Genomic DNA, 16,838 nt, shown 5'->3' with positions numbered 1-16,838 from the left:
TGTAATTTTCTATAATTTCCTATTGAAATAGACATAATGTATATATAATTTTCTATGAGACAGAAATATTTCTATTGAGACAGGAAATACATACCATAAGGTGTGTAAGATGAATAAATCTTAGAAGTATGGCTCACTGAATCTCTACCCATGTAACCACCACTCAGATCAATGTATAGAACACTTTCATCATCACAGAAAGTTTTAGTGGATGGAGCTGGTCATACTCAGCACTAGTCTGTCCTGTCTCCCAGAGGGAACCACTTTCTGACCTCTGTCAGCATAGATTAGTTTTGCCTGCCCTTTAATTTCATACAAATGAAGTTGTATAGCATGGACTCTCACAGCATATTAGTGTATCTGCTTGAAGCAGTCACTTGTTCTTTTTCATTGCTGTATTGTATTCCACGATATGGTTATTTCATGCTGTGTTTATCCATCTTCTTAAAGACATTGGGTATGTTGCCAATTTTTTGGCTCTTGTGAATACAGCTGCTGTGAACATTCTTCATCTATGACTCTCTGGGGACCTGTGTTTCGTTTCTCTGGGTGATGTATTCATGAGTGGAATTAGCTTCCGTGAATACTGCCCAGCAGTTTTCCAAAGTGGGTTCCTACTACTCATGCAAGAATGAGCTGTGGAGTAATGGCCACCCTTCCCGTTTATGCAAAAAAAAATTATTTTAGATGTTTTCATATTAAAAACTTCTTCAAATTAAAAAAAGAAGAAGAATCCAGGAATCCAGGTGGCTTCCAGTTGCTCCACATCCTTGCTGCCACTTGGTGTTGTCAGTCTTTTTAACTTTTGCCATCCTGTTGGGTGGTGAGACTTGGGTTTGAAAGTCTTGGACTTTCACTGTATCATCCCCTCCCCTCCCCTCCAGGCCTGCCCAAGATGGAGGTGTGCCAGGAATACTATGGGCTGCCCCCACCCCCTGGAGCCATTGGACCTTTTCTACGCCTCAGCCTGGGAGACATCGTGGAGCTCACTAAGGCTGAAGCCGAACAGAACTGGTGGGAGGTACAGGATGCGGCCATGGGAATGACCTGGAAGGACCTGAACGTGGGGTTAGGGTGTAGGTGGCCTTGGGAATGGGATCATGCTCCCACTGGACTCTGGCAATGGAAGTTTGCTCCAGGCAGGGTGATGTCTATGGGGATTTCTGGGGTTGACCTGGCCCTTCTGGGCTGGTGGTATTCCCAGAAGTTGATACTGGTTGGTCCCTCTCTGGGTCATTACAGGTCATGGAGAGATAGATGACCAAGCAGAGTGGCTGTTGGGTGAAAGATGGATACACACAAGCATTGTGGCTGCCTGTAACCTCTCTGTCCATCTCTCCCTTCCATCTTTTTAGGGAAGGAATACGTCTACCAATGAAGTCGGCTGGTTTCCCTGCAATAGGGTCAAGCCCTACGTGCATGTGAGTGCCTCAGTCTGGTTGGAGTAGGGCACAGGGGTGCAGAGTGGGTCCTGTGAGGGTGGGAAGCATCGAGGGGAATGCTCCTGAGATCAGGAGGGACTGCCCATCATGGCATGTCACTCCCCACCTTGCTGACTGAGCCCAGAGAGCGGTTCACCCTGGTAAGGATGACCAATCCTTTTCTCCTTGGTTCTTTTTATTTTTAACATTTCAGGTTTTATTACATACACATGAACATATGACTTTTTAAAATTAACCTTTAATTTTGTTTTGGAGTATAGCCAGTGAACAATGTTGTGACAGTTTCAGGTGGACAGAAAAGGGACTCAGTCATACATACATGTATCCATTCTCCCCCAAACCCTGCTCCCAACCAGGCTGCCACATAACACTGAGCAGAGTTCCCTGTGCTATACAGCAGATCCTTGTTGGTTATCTATTTTAAATATAGCAGGGTATACATGTCCATACCAAACTTCCCAACCCTCCCTTCCTCCCATCCTTTCCTCAGCAACCATAAGTCTATTCTCTAAGTGCCTGTGAGTCTGTTTCTGTTTTCTAAATAAGTTCATTTGTATCATGTCTTTTTAGATTTAGCATAAAATGGATGTCATACGATGCCTCTGCTTCTCTGTCTGACTTATTTCACTCAGTATGACAATCTCTGTGCTTAGTTGCTCAGTCATGTCTGACTTTTTGTGACCCCATGGACTGTAGCCCGCAGGCTCCTCTGTCCATGGGGATTCTCCAGGCGAGAATACTGGAGTGGGTTGCCATGCCCTCCTCCAGGGGATCTTCCCAATCCAGGACTCGAACCCAGGTCTCCCACATTACAGGCGGATTCTTTACCATCTGAGCCACCAGAGAAGCCAATCTCTAGTTCCATCTATATTGCTGCAAATGGCATTATTTTGTTCTTTTTAATGGCTGGGTAATATTTCATTTTATATATGTACCACATCTTCTTTGTCCATTCCTCTGACAATGGACATTTAGGCTGCTTCCATGTCTTGGCTATTGTAAACAGCACAGCAATGAATACTGGGGTCTGTATGCAGGCCAGGAAGCAACAGTTAGAACTGGACGTGGAACAACAGACTGGTTCCAAATAGGAAAAGGAGTACGTCAAGGCTGTATATTGTCACCCTGCTTATTTAACTTCTATGCAAGGTACATCATGAGAAACGCTGGACTGGAAGAAACACAAGCTGGAATCAAGATTGCCGGGAGAAATATCAATAACCTCAGATATGCAGATGACACCACCCTTATGGCAGAGAGTGAAGAGGAGCTAAAAAGCCTCTTGATGAAAGTGAAAAGAGGAGAGTGAAAAAGTTGGCTTAAAGCTCAACATTCAGAAAACAAAGATCATGGCATCCAGTGCCATCACTCCATGGGAAATAGATGGAGAAACAGTGGAAACAGTGTCAGACTTTACTTGGAAGGGGGGGGGGGGCTCCAAAATCACTGCAGATGGTGATTGCAGCCATGAAATTAAAAGATGCTTACTCCTTGGAAGAAAAGTTATGACCAACCTGATAGTACCTAGATAGTATCAAAAGCAGAGATATTACTTTGCCAACTAAGGTCCGTCTAGTCAAGGCTATGGTTTTTCCAGTAGTCATGTATGGATGTGAGAGTTGGACTGTCAAGAAGGCTGAACGCCAAAGAATTGATGCTTTTGAACTGTGGTGTTGGAGAAGACTCTTGAGAGTCCCTTGGACTGCAAGGAGATCCAGCCAGTCCATTCTGAAGGAGATCAACCCTGGGATTTCTTTGGAAGGACTGATGCTAAAGCTGAAGCTCCAGTACTTTGGCCACTTCATGTGAAGAGTTGACTCATTGGAAAAAACCCTGATGCTGGGAGGGATTGGGGGCAGGAGGAGAAGGGGACGACCGAGGATGAGATGGCTGGATGGCATCACTGACTCGATGGACGCGAGTCTGAGTGAACTCCGGGAGTAGGTGATGGACAGGGAGGCCTGGCGTGCTGCAATTCACGGGGTCGCAAAGAGTCAGACACGACTGAGCGACTGAACTGAACTGAATGAAACTGTATCCTTTTGGACCATGTTTTTCTCTGTATATGTGCCTAAGAGTGGGATTTCAGAGTCATATGGTAGCTCTATTTTTAGTTTTTTAAAGAACCTCCATCCTTGAATCTTCTCCATCACTTGGGGAAGGAGCAGGGGTTCAGAAGGCTGGCCAACCCCTGCATTCCTTCAGAGGCACCAAACAGAGTCCTCTACGGGGTCACGTCCCCTGTGCCTCCTTGCGCAGGGAGCAGACCTGCCCACCGGTCTGCCCGGCGCTTGTCTTTCTTCACCTGTTTCCCACTCTCTTGATTTCCTCATCTTGATAATGACTTCAAATCTTCCCCACTCTCCCAAACCTCACGCTTCCTCACTACCCCACTGCCCGCTTTGTAGCCCTCGTAGGAGCCTGCAGAGAGACAGTCCCTCCCATTTTTTTCTTTCATTTTATGTTATTTCAGACTTCCAGAAAAGTCGAGAATAATGCAAAGAACACTCATATATCTGTTAGTCAGATCAATTGTTAACATTTTTTCTCATTGGCTCTGTCAATATTTTAATCTTTCTCTGAACATTTTATTTATTTAGAAAATATCTATTATTTATTTTTTCTTGAGACTCTTCAAAGTAAGTTTACAGACACATTTCCCCTTTAATCTGAATACCTGCCAAGAAGAGTAACTTTCTCTTGTGTATACATAGCATGATTTTTGAAAACATGAAATTCAGCATGGACATTCTACTATTATAAATTATCACATATTAGAAATTATAATATATAAATTATATATTACATAATTCAGAGTATGTATTTACACTTTACCAATTTTCCAAAAACTATCTTTTGCTTTTTTTTTTTGGCTTGGGGTCCTTTCTCCATTGTGGAGTTGCATTATGAATTTCTAACTCCATCATTCCTCCTAAGTTATTAGCTGATATTCTATTGTAAAGAACTGTCTCTTCTATGTATCTGTGTATTATGTATGTATCAATCAATCAATCATCTTTGTATCTATTAATCTATCACTCACCTGCATATCTGTGTATCTGTGTGTCTATCCATGTATCCATTTGCATCTATGTATCAATTATCTATGGATCTAATAATCATCTATGTATGTACCAATCAATCATCTGTGTATCTATGTCCTTGTGTATGCATCCATTATCTGTGTATCTATCTATATAGCCATCTCTGTATCTATCAATCATTTTATGCATCTATCTGTGTATCTGTTTGTTATCTATCTCAGGAAATGTTCCTGGATTTTTATTTTAATATTGTCCCGGCCTGGACCAGTGGGCTTAGGTCTTCCCTGGTAGCTCAGACAGTAAAGCATCTGCCTGTAATGCAGGAGACCTGGGTTTGATCCCTGGGTGCGGAAGATCCCCTGGAGAAGGAAATGGCAACCCACTCCAGTACGCTTGCCTGGAAAATTCCATGGATGGAGGAGCCTGGGAGGCTATAGTCCATGGGGGTCGCAAAGAGCTGGACATGATTGGGCAACTTCACTGGTTCACTGGACCAGTGGGAGCCCCTTCAGGCTGGCTCCTCTGTCCTTTTGACATAACCTCATTGTTCTCTGAGCTCTTCCTTACTTTTTAGCACAAGAGCAGACTGCTCTTGTACTCTTTCTGCCCCAATCTTGGAATCGACCATTTTCCCAAGGAGCCAAGATCCTTTCAGTGGGACTTGGCATTCACACGTCAAGATCTGAACGTCTTTCCAGTTACTGCCTACACTCGTAGCTGCCTCTTTAAAGCTGATTCATTTGGGAGGGGCGGACTGATCTCTCCCACTGGATTCTGGGGCTGTATTTCCAGAGAAGAGCACAGTGCCCGGCACATAATAGACACCCAATACATGATGGTGGAATGAGTGATTGCAGTGTCCTGAAGTCTGTTGCCCTGCTGACCCCTTCCCCTAACTCTCGGTCTTTGTCTGTGTCCCCAGGGTCCCCCCCAGGACCTGTCTGTTCATCTCTGGTGAGTACGAACCATCTTTCTTATTTTTAACTTGGGGTGTGTTGGTTTGGATGTTTGGGCTGGACATTGGGGTGCCACAAGGGGCTGCAAACAAGTCAGTTATTCATTCTTCAAACTTTCAGCCTTAATGAATGAATAACAAGTCAGTTATTCATTCTTCAGCCTTAACTGCTGGGTCCAGCCCTACACTGGGGGCTGCTGAGGAGAGAGCACAGACCAAAGAGGGTCCTTGACTTTGGGATATTAGGTTCTCATGGAAAGAAAATGATGGTGACAATATAATGGGAGCTTCTTCTCCTTCTCCACCTGCCTTTTTTTGAGAACCTACTGCTTAGAGTACAGTGAGGGATGGAGGTTTATACTGTTGCTTTGGAGCCCACTGACTTCGGTCCCAATCCTGACTCTAACATTATCCAGCTGTGTGCCCTTTAGCCAGTAACTCAGCTTCTCTGCGCTTCAGCTTTCCTCCCTGGAAAACAGATTGGTAACAATATCTGATTCATAGGGCTGTTAAAAAGTTTCCATGAGCCTGTAAAGTGCTTAGCTCTATTCCTGACATGCAAAAAGCACTTTATTATCTATCCAAAAAATAGATAGATAGATAGATAATAAGCTTTTAAGCTTATTAAAAGCTTAATAAGAATGAGCTATTTCTATTAGCATTAGCTGTTATGACCACATTTCACCCATTGTAAAATGCATATTTTTCCCTCTCACTATTTAACGCCTCTGGCATTGGAATGGCTCTTACAATTAGTGGTGTCTCAGTTCTTCTGCCTAATTTTATGGGTGCGTGTGTGTGCCAAGTCACTCAGTCGTGTCAGACTCGGTGACCTCTTGGACTGCAATCTGCCAGGTTCCTCTGTCCAAGCAAGAATACTGGAGTGGGTAGCCATTCCCTTCTCCGGGCAGATTCTTTACCATCTGAGCCACTAGGGAAACCAGTAATTTTTATTTCACAATTGCCCGTGAAAGCATGGTGTATCTTACAATGATTGGTATCTTAGACTTGACGCACTGTGATACTGTTTTTATGACCACTGTATCAGCATTTTGAGGGCAATTCTTGAATAATGCTTTGAGTGCATACTCTTCTTAATCTCTTTCTGCAATGGAGGAAACCAGGACTCAGAGAGCAGCAAGTAACTTGTTCAGTGTCGCAAAGCAAGGAAGTGAAAGAGGTGGGATTCGAACCTGAGACTGCCGGACTTCAAAGCCCAACCTTATTACACAAAGGGTCTAATAACGCCACCGTGTGGTGAACACTCACCACGTATGAGGTGCTTCAACTGCGTCTTTGCCTTTTGTCGAAAATGTTCCTCTGTGATGGGCAGTTTTATCTCCTCTTTTCAGAGAAGGACATTAAGACTGAGAGAAGCACACTCGGGTCCCGAGGTCACAGGGCAGCTGGGTGGCGGATCCAGGGTTTGAACTGTGCTCACCTGAGGGAGGGTGCTCACTCTATCCCTGCCCGGCCAGATGCGGTAAAATGAGGCCACTACTGCCGGAGCTGGGGCGAGGAGAGAGCGAGACCCTGACTTTGGGTGCAACAAGGGTTTAAGGGGGTGCCAGAAACTCAGCCTTTGAGAGCCACACTCTTTTTTTTTTTTTTTTTTTTGTGAGAGCCGTACTCTTTTAATGTGATGGCAATCCGCTCCAGCACTCTTGCCTGGAAAATCCCATGGACGGAGGAGCCTGATGGGCTCCAGTCCATGGTGTCGCAAAGAGTCCGACACGACTGAGCGACTTCACTTTCACTTAAAAAAAACAAAAGCAATGGGGAAAAAACAGCTATGATGGGCAAACTATCAAAACTGTAAATCAAGGCAGGATATGACAGGGCTGGGAGTAGGGAAAGGTGAATTGTGGTCAGCCAGGCACGTGCAGAGTCAGGTCTTGTCCTTACTTAAAAAGTTTTGACATTTTATTCATCACAGATTTTTTTTCAATTTAGCTTTAAAATTGAGGTAAAATTCACATGACATAAAACTAACCATTTAAAGTGGCATTTATGTTATTATTTACACTTATATTACATATTCACATTTATCAATATAATTATATATTGCATAATATAGTTAGCTATATATTAAAACATATAATGTAATTATATATATAATTAATACATATTAGGTTATATGTTTATATTATGGGAAGCCCTGGTGGCTCAGCAGTAAAGAATCTACCTGCCAATATTTGACAATGCAGGAGATGCGGGTTTGATCCCTGAGTCGGGAGGGTCCCCTGGAGAAGGAAATGGCAACCCACTTCAGTATTCTTGCCTGGGAAATCCCATGGACATAGAAGCCTGGCCAGCTATACTGCATGGGATTGCAAAGAGTCAGACATGATTTAGCGACTTAACAACAAAAATGTATGATTAACATATATTATTTATGTTATATTCACACTTAGAGCATATAGGCATATTCACACATATATTATCTGTAATTATATGGTATATAATATAAATTGTTATATATTTACATACACATTCATTTCATACTAATTCCATACATACTATCTATAATTATATAGTATATAATTAATATATATTACTTGTTATATATTAATGTTTATATTTATAGCATTAACACATTGACTTCATATTTATATATCACTTATAATTATGTGTTATCTATAGTTAATATATATTTTTGTTATATACTTAAATGTATGCTATTAATATATTCATGTTCTTGCCTATACATCATATATAATTATATATTATCTATAATTAATATATATTATTTCCACTGTATATTTGCACTTACAGCATAGTTATATTCATAGTCACATCTCTATTTATTTTTCACATTTATATTACATGTACATTTACAATGGTATGCAACCAGCACCTCTCTCTAGCTCCAAAACATTTTCATTGCCCCCAAAAGAAATGCCGCCCTTGTTAGCAGTGACCCTTCCTCTCCCTCCCCAAGCCCTGACAACCATGAACACACTTTCTGTGTCTATGAATTTGCCAGTTCTGGGTGCTTCATATAAATGGAATTCTGCACTGTGTGCCCTTTGTGACTGGCTTCTCTCACTCGGCACCTTGTTTTCAGGGTTCATTCATCTTATAGCATTTAATCAGTATTTCATTCCTTCGTATGGCTGCTTTTGCGATTTAGAAAATATTTCATTAAAGTGCTACTTATTTTCTTTGTTGTTATTTATCCTGTTGACTGACTTTTTTGGCTTGCCCTTTAATTTTTGTACCTGAGGCTGTGTCTCACTCTCCTTATCCTGTTTCCATCCTGGTGACCACAAAGATGGGCAGACAGTGGACACTCAGTAATACCTTTCCAGAAATGCCAAATTTCAGAGTAAAAGGGAAAAAAAAAACCCCACACCTGTTTTTCTATACTCATACTCTCAATAGTTCTGAAACCAAATGTGTGTGTGTGTGTGTGTGTGTGTGTGTTTAATTCTCCGCACCTGACAATTCTCTAATTCTACAGACACCAGCTTGGGTGTGCTACGATTCTATTCGATTCTGACACGATTTGTCTGGAGTTAGCGACAAATCCCATAGATTAAGGGCTTGGTTTCTAGCTTGGTTTGCCTAGCTCACATGGTAAAAAAAATCCACGTGCAGTGCAGGAGACCTGGGTTCAATCTCTGTGTTGGGAAGATTCCCTGGAGAAGGAAATGACAACCCACTCCAGTATTCTTGCCTGGAGAATCCTATGGACAGAGGAGCCTGGCGGGCTGCAACCCATAGAGTTGCAAAGAGTTGGACAAGACTGAGTGACTAACACACTTCAAAAGACAGCCCTCCACTTCAGATGACAATCACAAGCCTGGGTCACCCAGACTTCTGACCCACCAGCTACAAATGGGAGCTTCCCATAGCCCCCTCCTTGGGTTTGATAATTTGCTAACACAAACTCCCAGAATTTGTAGAAACAGTTTCCTTACTAGACTGTTTATTATCAAAGGATTCAAATCCGGATCAGTCAGATGGAAGAGTTGCTTGGGGCAAGGTATGGGGAAATAGGACTGGGCTTCCACACCCTTTCTGGGCTTGCACCCACCCACCCCACCCCTAGTATCTCTCTGTGTTCACCAACCTGGAATCTCTCCAAACACTTTGGTTGGGACTTCCCTGGTAGTCCAGTGGTTAAGACTTTGCACTTCCCTGGTTGTCCAGTGGTTAAGACTTTGCACTTCCCATGTAGAGGGCACAGGTTCGATCCCTGGTCAAGGAAGTTCAGTTCAGTTCAGTCGCTCAGTCATGTCCAACCCTTTGCGACCCCATGAATTGCAGCACGCCAGGCCTCCCTGTCCATCACCATCTCATGGAGTTCACTCAGACTTGCGTCCATCGAGTCGGTGATGCCATCCAGCCATCTCATCCTTGGTCGTCCCCTTCTCCTCCTGCCCCCAATCCCTCCCAGCATCAGAGTTTTTTCCAATGAGTCAACTCTTCTCATGAGGTGGCCAAAGTACTGGAGTTTCAGCTTTAGGATCAGTCCTTCCAAAGAAATCCCAGGGTTGATCTCCTTCAGAATGGACTGGTTGGATCTCCTTGCAGTCCAAGGGACTCTCAAGAGTCTTCTCTAACACCACAGTTCAAAAGCATCAATTCTTTGGCGTTCAGCCTTCTTGACAGTCCAACTCTCACATCCATACATGATCACAGGAAAAACCATAGCCTTGACTAGACGGACCTCAGTTGGCAAAGTAATGTCTCTGCTTTTGAATATACTATCTAAGTTGGTCATAACTTTTCTTCCAAGGAGTAAGCGTCTTTTAATTTCATGGCTGCAATCACCATCTGCAGTGATTCTGGAGCCCCCCAAAAATAAAGTCTGACACTGTTTCCACTGTTTCCGCATCTATTTGCCATGAAGTGATGGCACTGGATGCCATGATCTTCTTTTTCTGAATGTTGAGCTTTAGGCCAACTTTTTCGCTCTCCTCTTTCACTGTCATCAAGAGGCTTTTAGTTCCTCTTCACTTTCTGCCATAAGGGTGGTGTCATCTGCATATCTGAGGTTATTGAGATTTCTCCTGGCAATCTTGATTCCAGCTTGTGTTTCTTCCAGTCCAGTGTTTCTCATGATGTACCTCGCATAGAAGTTAAATAAGCAGGGTGACAATATACAGCCTTGACGTGCTCCTTTTCCTGTTTGGAACCAGGCTGTTGTTCCACGTCCAGTTCTAACTGTCAAGGAAGTAGGGTTCCACAAGACGAGTGGTGGTGGTTGGGAATCCCCACCCCCACCCCCACACCCCCACAAAAAAAATGATTTGGTTGGAGTTCGGTTGAGGCATCTTTATATAGACAAGATTGATTAAATTATGGGTCGCTAGTGATGGACTCAACCTCCATCTCCGCAGGTGTGGAGGTGGGGCAGGGCTGAAAATTTCAAGCCTCTAATCACATGGCTCTTCTGACTACTAAGCCTCATCCTGAGGCTATTAAAGAGCCCCCAGGGGCTTCCCTGGTCTAGTGGCTAAAACTCCAAGCTCCCCATGCAGGGGGCCTGAATTTGATCCCTGGTCAGGGAACTAGATCCCACATGCAGCTAATAGTTTGCAAGCTGCGACAAAGACTGATGATCCTACATGCCTCAACTAAGACCCAGGGCAGCCAAGTAAAAACAAGTAAATATTAAAAAGAGAAGAGCCCCAGTCAGCTTGGGCTTCCCTGGTGGCTCAGAGGTAAAGAATCTGCCTGTCAATGAAGGAGAAACAGGTTCTATCCCTGATCCGGGAAGATCCCACATGCTGTGGAGCAACTAAACCCGTGTGCCCCAACTATTGAGCTTGTGCTCCAGAGGCCGGGAGCCGCAACGACTGAGCTCATGTGCCACAACTAGAGAAAAACCTACACAGACAACAAAGACCCAACACAGACAAAAATAAAAATAAATAAAAATTTTAAAAAGATATATTACTTTGGAGATGCCAAAGGTTTTAGGAGTTATATGGAGAAGGCAATAGCAACCCACTCCAGTACTCTTGCCTGGAAAATCCCATGGGCAGAGGAACCTGGTGGGCTGCAGTCCATGGCGTTGTGAAAAGTCGGACACGACTGAGCGACTTCACTTTCATTTTTCGCTTTCATGCACTGGAGAAGGAAATGGCAACCCACTCCAGTGTTCTTGCCTGGAGAATCCCAGGGACGGGGGAGCCTGGTGGGCTCTGGTGTCTATGGGGTCGCACAGAGTCGGACACTACTGAAGCGACTTAGCAGCAGCAGCAGCAGCAGCAGCAGCAGCAGCATGCTAGGAAAGGGTGGAGAGCATAGAGAGCAAATATATTTCTTCCTGTATCGCACTGAGACATAGCTACACCCAAAGGCTTGTGTTGTCTCCTGCAATCCAATTGTGAAAGCTTGGGTGTGACTTAAGGTGTCTAATGGCCACTGCCTCCCCCAGGTTTACCTATCAGAGTTATGTGAACCTCTCTTCTTGGTATGTTTTGACAGGTACGCTGGCCCCATGGAGCGAGCCGGGGCGGAAAGCATTCTTACCAACCGCTCGGATGGGACGTTCTTGGTGCGGCAGAGGGTGAAGGATGCTGCAGAATTTGCCATCAGCATTAAGTAATTTCTTCTTTCCTGGCCTGTTTCCCCTTGTGAGCTGAGCACTTCAGGTGCTTGGGAAGGATGAAACCATTTGGGTATTGTTTCCGAGGGCTCTGAGGAGCGCCAGTACCAGTCCTTTATGTCTCAGCACAGGAAAAGAATTCATCGAGAGGCAAAGTGATAGATATGAGGTGACTTATTAGGATGGGATGCTTGTGAGGTTTACAAAAGGGTGGGCCAGAAATGCTCTGCCGCACAAGCTGGAATCAAGATTGCTGGGAGAAATATCAATAACCTCAGATATGCAGATGACACCACACTTATGGCAGAAAGTGAAGAAGAACTAAAAAGCCTCTTGATGAAAGTGAAAGAAGAGAGTGAAAAAGTTGGCTTAAAGCTCAATATTCAGAAAACGAAGATCATGGCATCTGGTCCCATTACTTCATGGCAAATAGATGGGGAAACAGTGGAAACAATGTCAGACTTTATTTTGGGGGGCTCCCAAATTACTGCAGACGGTGATTGCAGCCATGAAATTAAAAGACGCTTACTCCTTGGAAGGAAAGTTATGACCAACCGAGATAGCATATTAAAAAGCAGAGACATTACTTTGCCGACTAAGGTCCGTCTAGTCAAGGCTGTGGTTTTTCCTGCAGTCACGTATGGATGTGAGAGTTGGACTGTGAAGAAAGCTGAGCGCCAAAGAATTGATGCTTTTGAACTGTGGTGTTGGAGAAGACTCTTGAGAGTCCCTTGGACTGCAAGGAGATCCAGCCAATCCATTCTGAAGGAGATCAGCCCTGGGTGTTCTTTGGAAGGACTGATGCTAAAGCTGAAACTCCAGTACTCTGGCCACTTCATGCGAAGAGTTGACTCATTGGAAGAGACTCTGATGCTGGGAGGGATTGGGGGCAGGAGGAGAAGGGGACGACCGAGGATGAGATGGCTGGATGGCATCACTGACTCGATGGATGTGAGTCTGAGTGAACTCCGGGAGTTGGTGATGGACAGGGAGGCCTGGCGTGCTGCGATTCATGGAGTCGCAAAGAGTCAGACACGACTGAGCGACTGAACTGAACTGAAGTGAAGAACTCACTGGGCTACAATTTCATAAACAAAGGACCGGTGGGGAGGGGGAAGAGAACTCCTTTGACTTTCCTGAGTAGATAGCTGTCATGCTTCCAGCATCAGCTCCTCCTCCCCCAGGTTGAGCAGGGGAGTTTTCTTGTCCCTGTGTGGTCTGCAAATTATTGTTCTTGTGAGCAGAGAGCATGTCCTAGGATTCATTAACTTACTGAGCTCACTGGGCAGGAGGTGGGGCTCATGCCACCATTGTTTTATTGTTTTGGGTCATGTCCCGAGCCTCTGTTACATGGCTGTGTGGCTAAGCAAGCCTGCTTGGTTTTGTGGTTAAGCAAATCTGCTTTCTTGAGTAATCATTAACTTACAGGGGTCTCCCATATTTTTCTATTTACAATCCCCTAGTGGGATTGACTGTTTAATCACCTACTTTGTCCCTTTACTCTGTCCCTGTCAAGATGATTGACTATTGTACGTTAACAACAGTCACTTTTATTGAGCTCCTGTAGGGTCCTGTGTGTTTTTAATTTTTGTTTTTTATTTCTTTTCATTGATTGGTAACCCACAGAAAAAAGATATGCTTCTTAAGCAAGGCTCTAAGGGGACATTAAGCGTACTCTTTGTGTTGTTCAGTGGCTATGCAGTGTCCGCCTCTTTGTGGCCCCATGGACTGCAACACACCAGGCTTCCCTGTCCTTCACCATCTCCCGGAGTTTGCTCCAACTCATGTCCATTGATCGGTCATGCCATAAGAGGCAGAAATGCAGTCTGGATCCAAGTCTTGCAGACCCTGGCTGTGCTGCCTTTCTGTTTGTTTTGGGTGCAGCTTCTTTCTTCTGGTGACTCGTTTCCTTGTTGGTTTTTTCATTTTGTCTTGTGATGATAAGTGGGGCTTTCCCCATGGGTATCTTTGCTGCTTGAGTCTCCAGAGATTTTGCATTTGCTTCTGTTGGGAATCACCAACAAGTTTACTTCTTTATCAGATTAAAATAGCTCTGTTTCATTCCTTAGTTTCCCAGTCTGTACAGGTGGTTTAAGTATAAATGCTAAACCCATAAGAAGGTGAAGTTAAGGTGATGAATTCTTAAGTGTGACTTCCCTATTTTGAGTCTGAGACAAACAAGCTTTCACATGGCCCCTGCTGTGCTGATGGGTGGAGTTTTTCTAGAACACCTTCTCCCCCCTGGGTTTTGGACATGATAGTCCAGCCTTTGGGAATGAAGGTGGGTCTCAGTGCCAACTCTCTACCCAACAAGGACACAATAACTCATCTCATATTTCTATGTGATCAAGATGTACGCTCTAGGGAATTCCCTGGTGGTCAGTTGGGGGCTGCCCTGCTTGCAATGTGGGAGACCCAGGTGTAATTCCTTGGTCAGAAAGATCCCCTGGAGAAGGAAATGGCAACTCACCCCAGTATTCTTGCCTGGAGAATTCCATGGACAGAGGAGCCTGGTGGGCTACAGTCCACGGGGTCACAGAGTTGCACACGACTGAGCAACTAACACTTTTACTTTCCAGTGTCAGGACTTTTGAGGGCCCTCGTTGGATCCCTGGTTGGAGACCCTGCAAGCTGCATTGCCCAGCCAAAATTGAATTGACACAGACTTTTAAGTTTCATCCTCATTTTGTCCTTTGGGGGATTTCCCTTACATTTTTTTTTTGTTTGTTTTTAAGAGTTCAGCATTCTTCTCTCAGCATTTCTAGGGGTGTTTTGAAGTAGGAGATTTTTTTTTGGTTATCTAGTTCTTCATGTAAACAGAACCACTCCTGCCAATTCATGTCTTTTTCCGCCCTATTGGTGGGAATGGATTCTCTTCTACGCCCTTTAGATTCTATGGTCCTTTATATTGGTCGAAGTGGAGATTTCATTCAATCTATTCTAGAAGGATGCCTTGCTTACAGAGTCTATTTGACTTCTCAACAACCCCGAGTTAAAGAAGATGATTCCTATTACACAGAGGAAGAAATGAAGGCTTAGAACAGCAAAGTCTCCAGGGAAGGGATTCTGTTGGTTGCCAGTGGTTGCCTGTTCCCTCCAATAGCCAAGTACCCTTCTTCCTTGGTTGGGGTGGGAGGCGGGGGGTGGGCTGAGACTCGACAGGAAATGGGCCTGAATTCCCCGACTCAGGTCTCAGTGACATCTTGCTCTGTTTCCCTGCTTGCAGGTATAATGTTGAAGTCAAGCATATTAAAATCATGACAGCAGAAGGACTGTACCGGATTACAGAAAAGAAAGCTTTCAGGGGGCTTACGGTAAGGGTCAACCTGCCCCTAACCCCAGTCTTTCAGAGTCTAACTTGGACCCTCTCTGAAGCTCCACCTTAGGACCCCTTTTCCTCCATCCAGAATAACCGCTCCAAGAGGCACTATGGAGCAACTGGCTTTAAACTTGTTTTTCTTATCGCCAACAATGAGAATAATATTAACAACGGTAGCTTCAGTGATCACTTGCAAAGCACTTGTTAAGCGCCAGACATATTATCACTAGGACTGCAGGTCATTCGCTCAGCTCTGAGTTCCCATTTCACAGATGGGAGAAACTGAGGTTTAGTTCTCATCTGGTATCACAGAATGGCAGAGTCTCTGTTTTTGTCAGACATCAGGAGTTAGTTCTTTTTGTAAGGCAGACATAGAGACGCAGACATAGAGAACCGGTGTGGAGAGACACCAAGGTGGGAAAGAGGGAGTGGGATGGACTGGGAGATTGGGACTGGCGTATATCCACTAACATGTGTGAAACAGAAGTGTAATGAGAGCCTGCTGTATAGCGCAGGGAGCTCTACTTAGTGCTCTGTGGTGACCTAAATGGGAAGGAAATCCAAACAAGAGGGGAGATATGTATATACATATATACACATAGAGCTGATTCACCTTGCTGTATAGCAGAAATGAACACCACATTGTAAAGCAACTATACCCCAATTTAAAAGATTTAGCTCTTCTTAACCTGTTTAATGACCATTTCATGGAGAATCCAGAGGCTTTTCAAGTGTTTTTGCTTCTATTTGTTGCCGTGCAATTTTGGGCTAGCTTTTAGACCTCTTAAGCCCATTGATAAGGCTCATGGATCCTACCTGTGGTTTGTGGATCCTTGAGGAGCTTTGAATTCTCTGGAAAAAAATCTAGAATTTTGCATATATCTGCATTTTTTTTTTTTTGAGGAAGGTGTCTCAAATTTCATTTGAGCTTCAAACAGATCCTTAACTCCCCCAAAGGTTAGGAACTAGTCACTCATTCCACATATCTTTTTCTCCCCCAAACTTTTTGTTATGAAAATTTTTCCTCCCTCCGTTTTTTTTATTTCTGAAAAATTACTGAGATGTTACTGGAATAGTGTCATGAATATCTGTGGGCCTTTCACCTGGTTTTATTGACTGGTTGTTAATATTCTTCCTCTTTTGCTTTCTTTCTCTTCCTCTCTGCACACACACACACACACACACACACACACACACACATTTATTTTGCACTATTTAGGAGTAATTCACAGATATCAAGATCTTTCCTATAATTTAGAAAAATGGTACCAATGAACCTATTTGCAGGATATTAGAGACGAAGACATAGAGAACAGACTTGTGGGCACAGTGTGGGAAGGAGAAGGCGGGACAAACTGAGAGGGTAGCGTGGAAACATACCTACTGCCATGTGTAATGCTATGCTAAGTTGCTTCAGTCGTGTCCAACTCTTTACAATCCCATGGACTGTAGCCCGCCAGGCTCCTCTGTCCATGGGATTCCCCAGTCAAGAATACTAGAGTATGTTGCCTGCCCT

At 44.1% G+C, this 16,838-nt stretch overlaps 1 protein-coding gene across 1 annotated transcript in view; it reads left to right on the top strand.

Moving 5' to 3' along the window:
* The window catches only part of VAV1 (vav guanine nucleotide exchange factor 1), a 65,468-nt gene that overhangs the window by 41,389 nt on the left and 7,241 nt on the right, over positions 1-16,838 (top strand). The window contains exons 20-24 of the mRNA XM_027969763.2: positions 885-1,021; positions 1,356-1,421; positions 5,409-5,440; positions 11,883-11,999; positions 15,230-15,317. Coding sequence (XP_027825564.1) covers positions 885-1,021; positions 1,356-1,421; positions 5,409-5,440; positions 11,883-11,999; positions 15,230-15,317 — 440 coding nt within the window. The remainder of the gene's footprint in view (positions 1-884; positions 1,022-1,355; positions 1,422-5,408; positions 5,441-11,882; positions 12,000-15,229; positions 15,318-16,838) is intronic.

Source organism: Ovis aries, chromosome 5, assembly GCF_016772045.2.
Source record: "Ovis aries strain OAR_USU_Benz2616 breed Rambouillet chromosome 5, ARS-UI_Ramb_v3.0, whole genome shotgun sequence".
Classification (NCBI taxonomy): Eukaryota; Metazoa; Chordata; class Mammalia; order Artiodactyla; family Bovidae; genus Ovis; species Ovis aries.
Note: the sequence above shows the minus strand (reverse complement) of the source record. Positions and strands in the feature narration are given on the sequence as shown.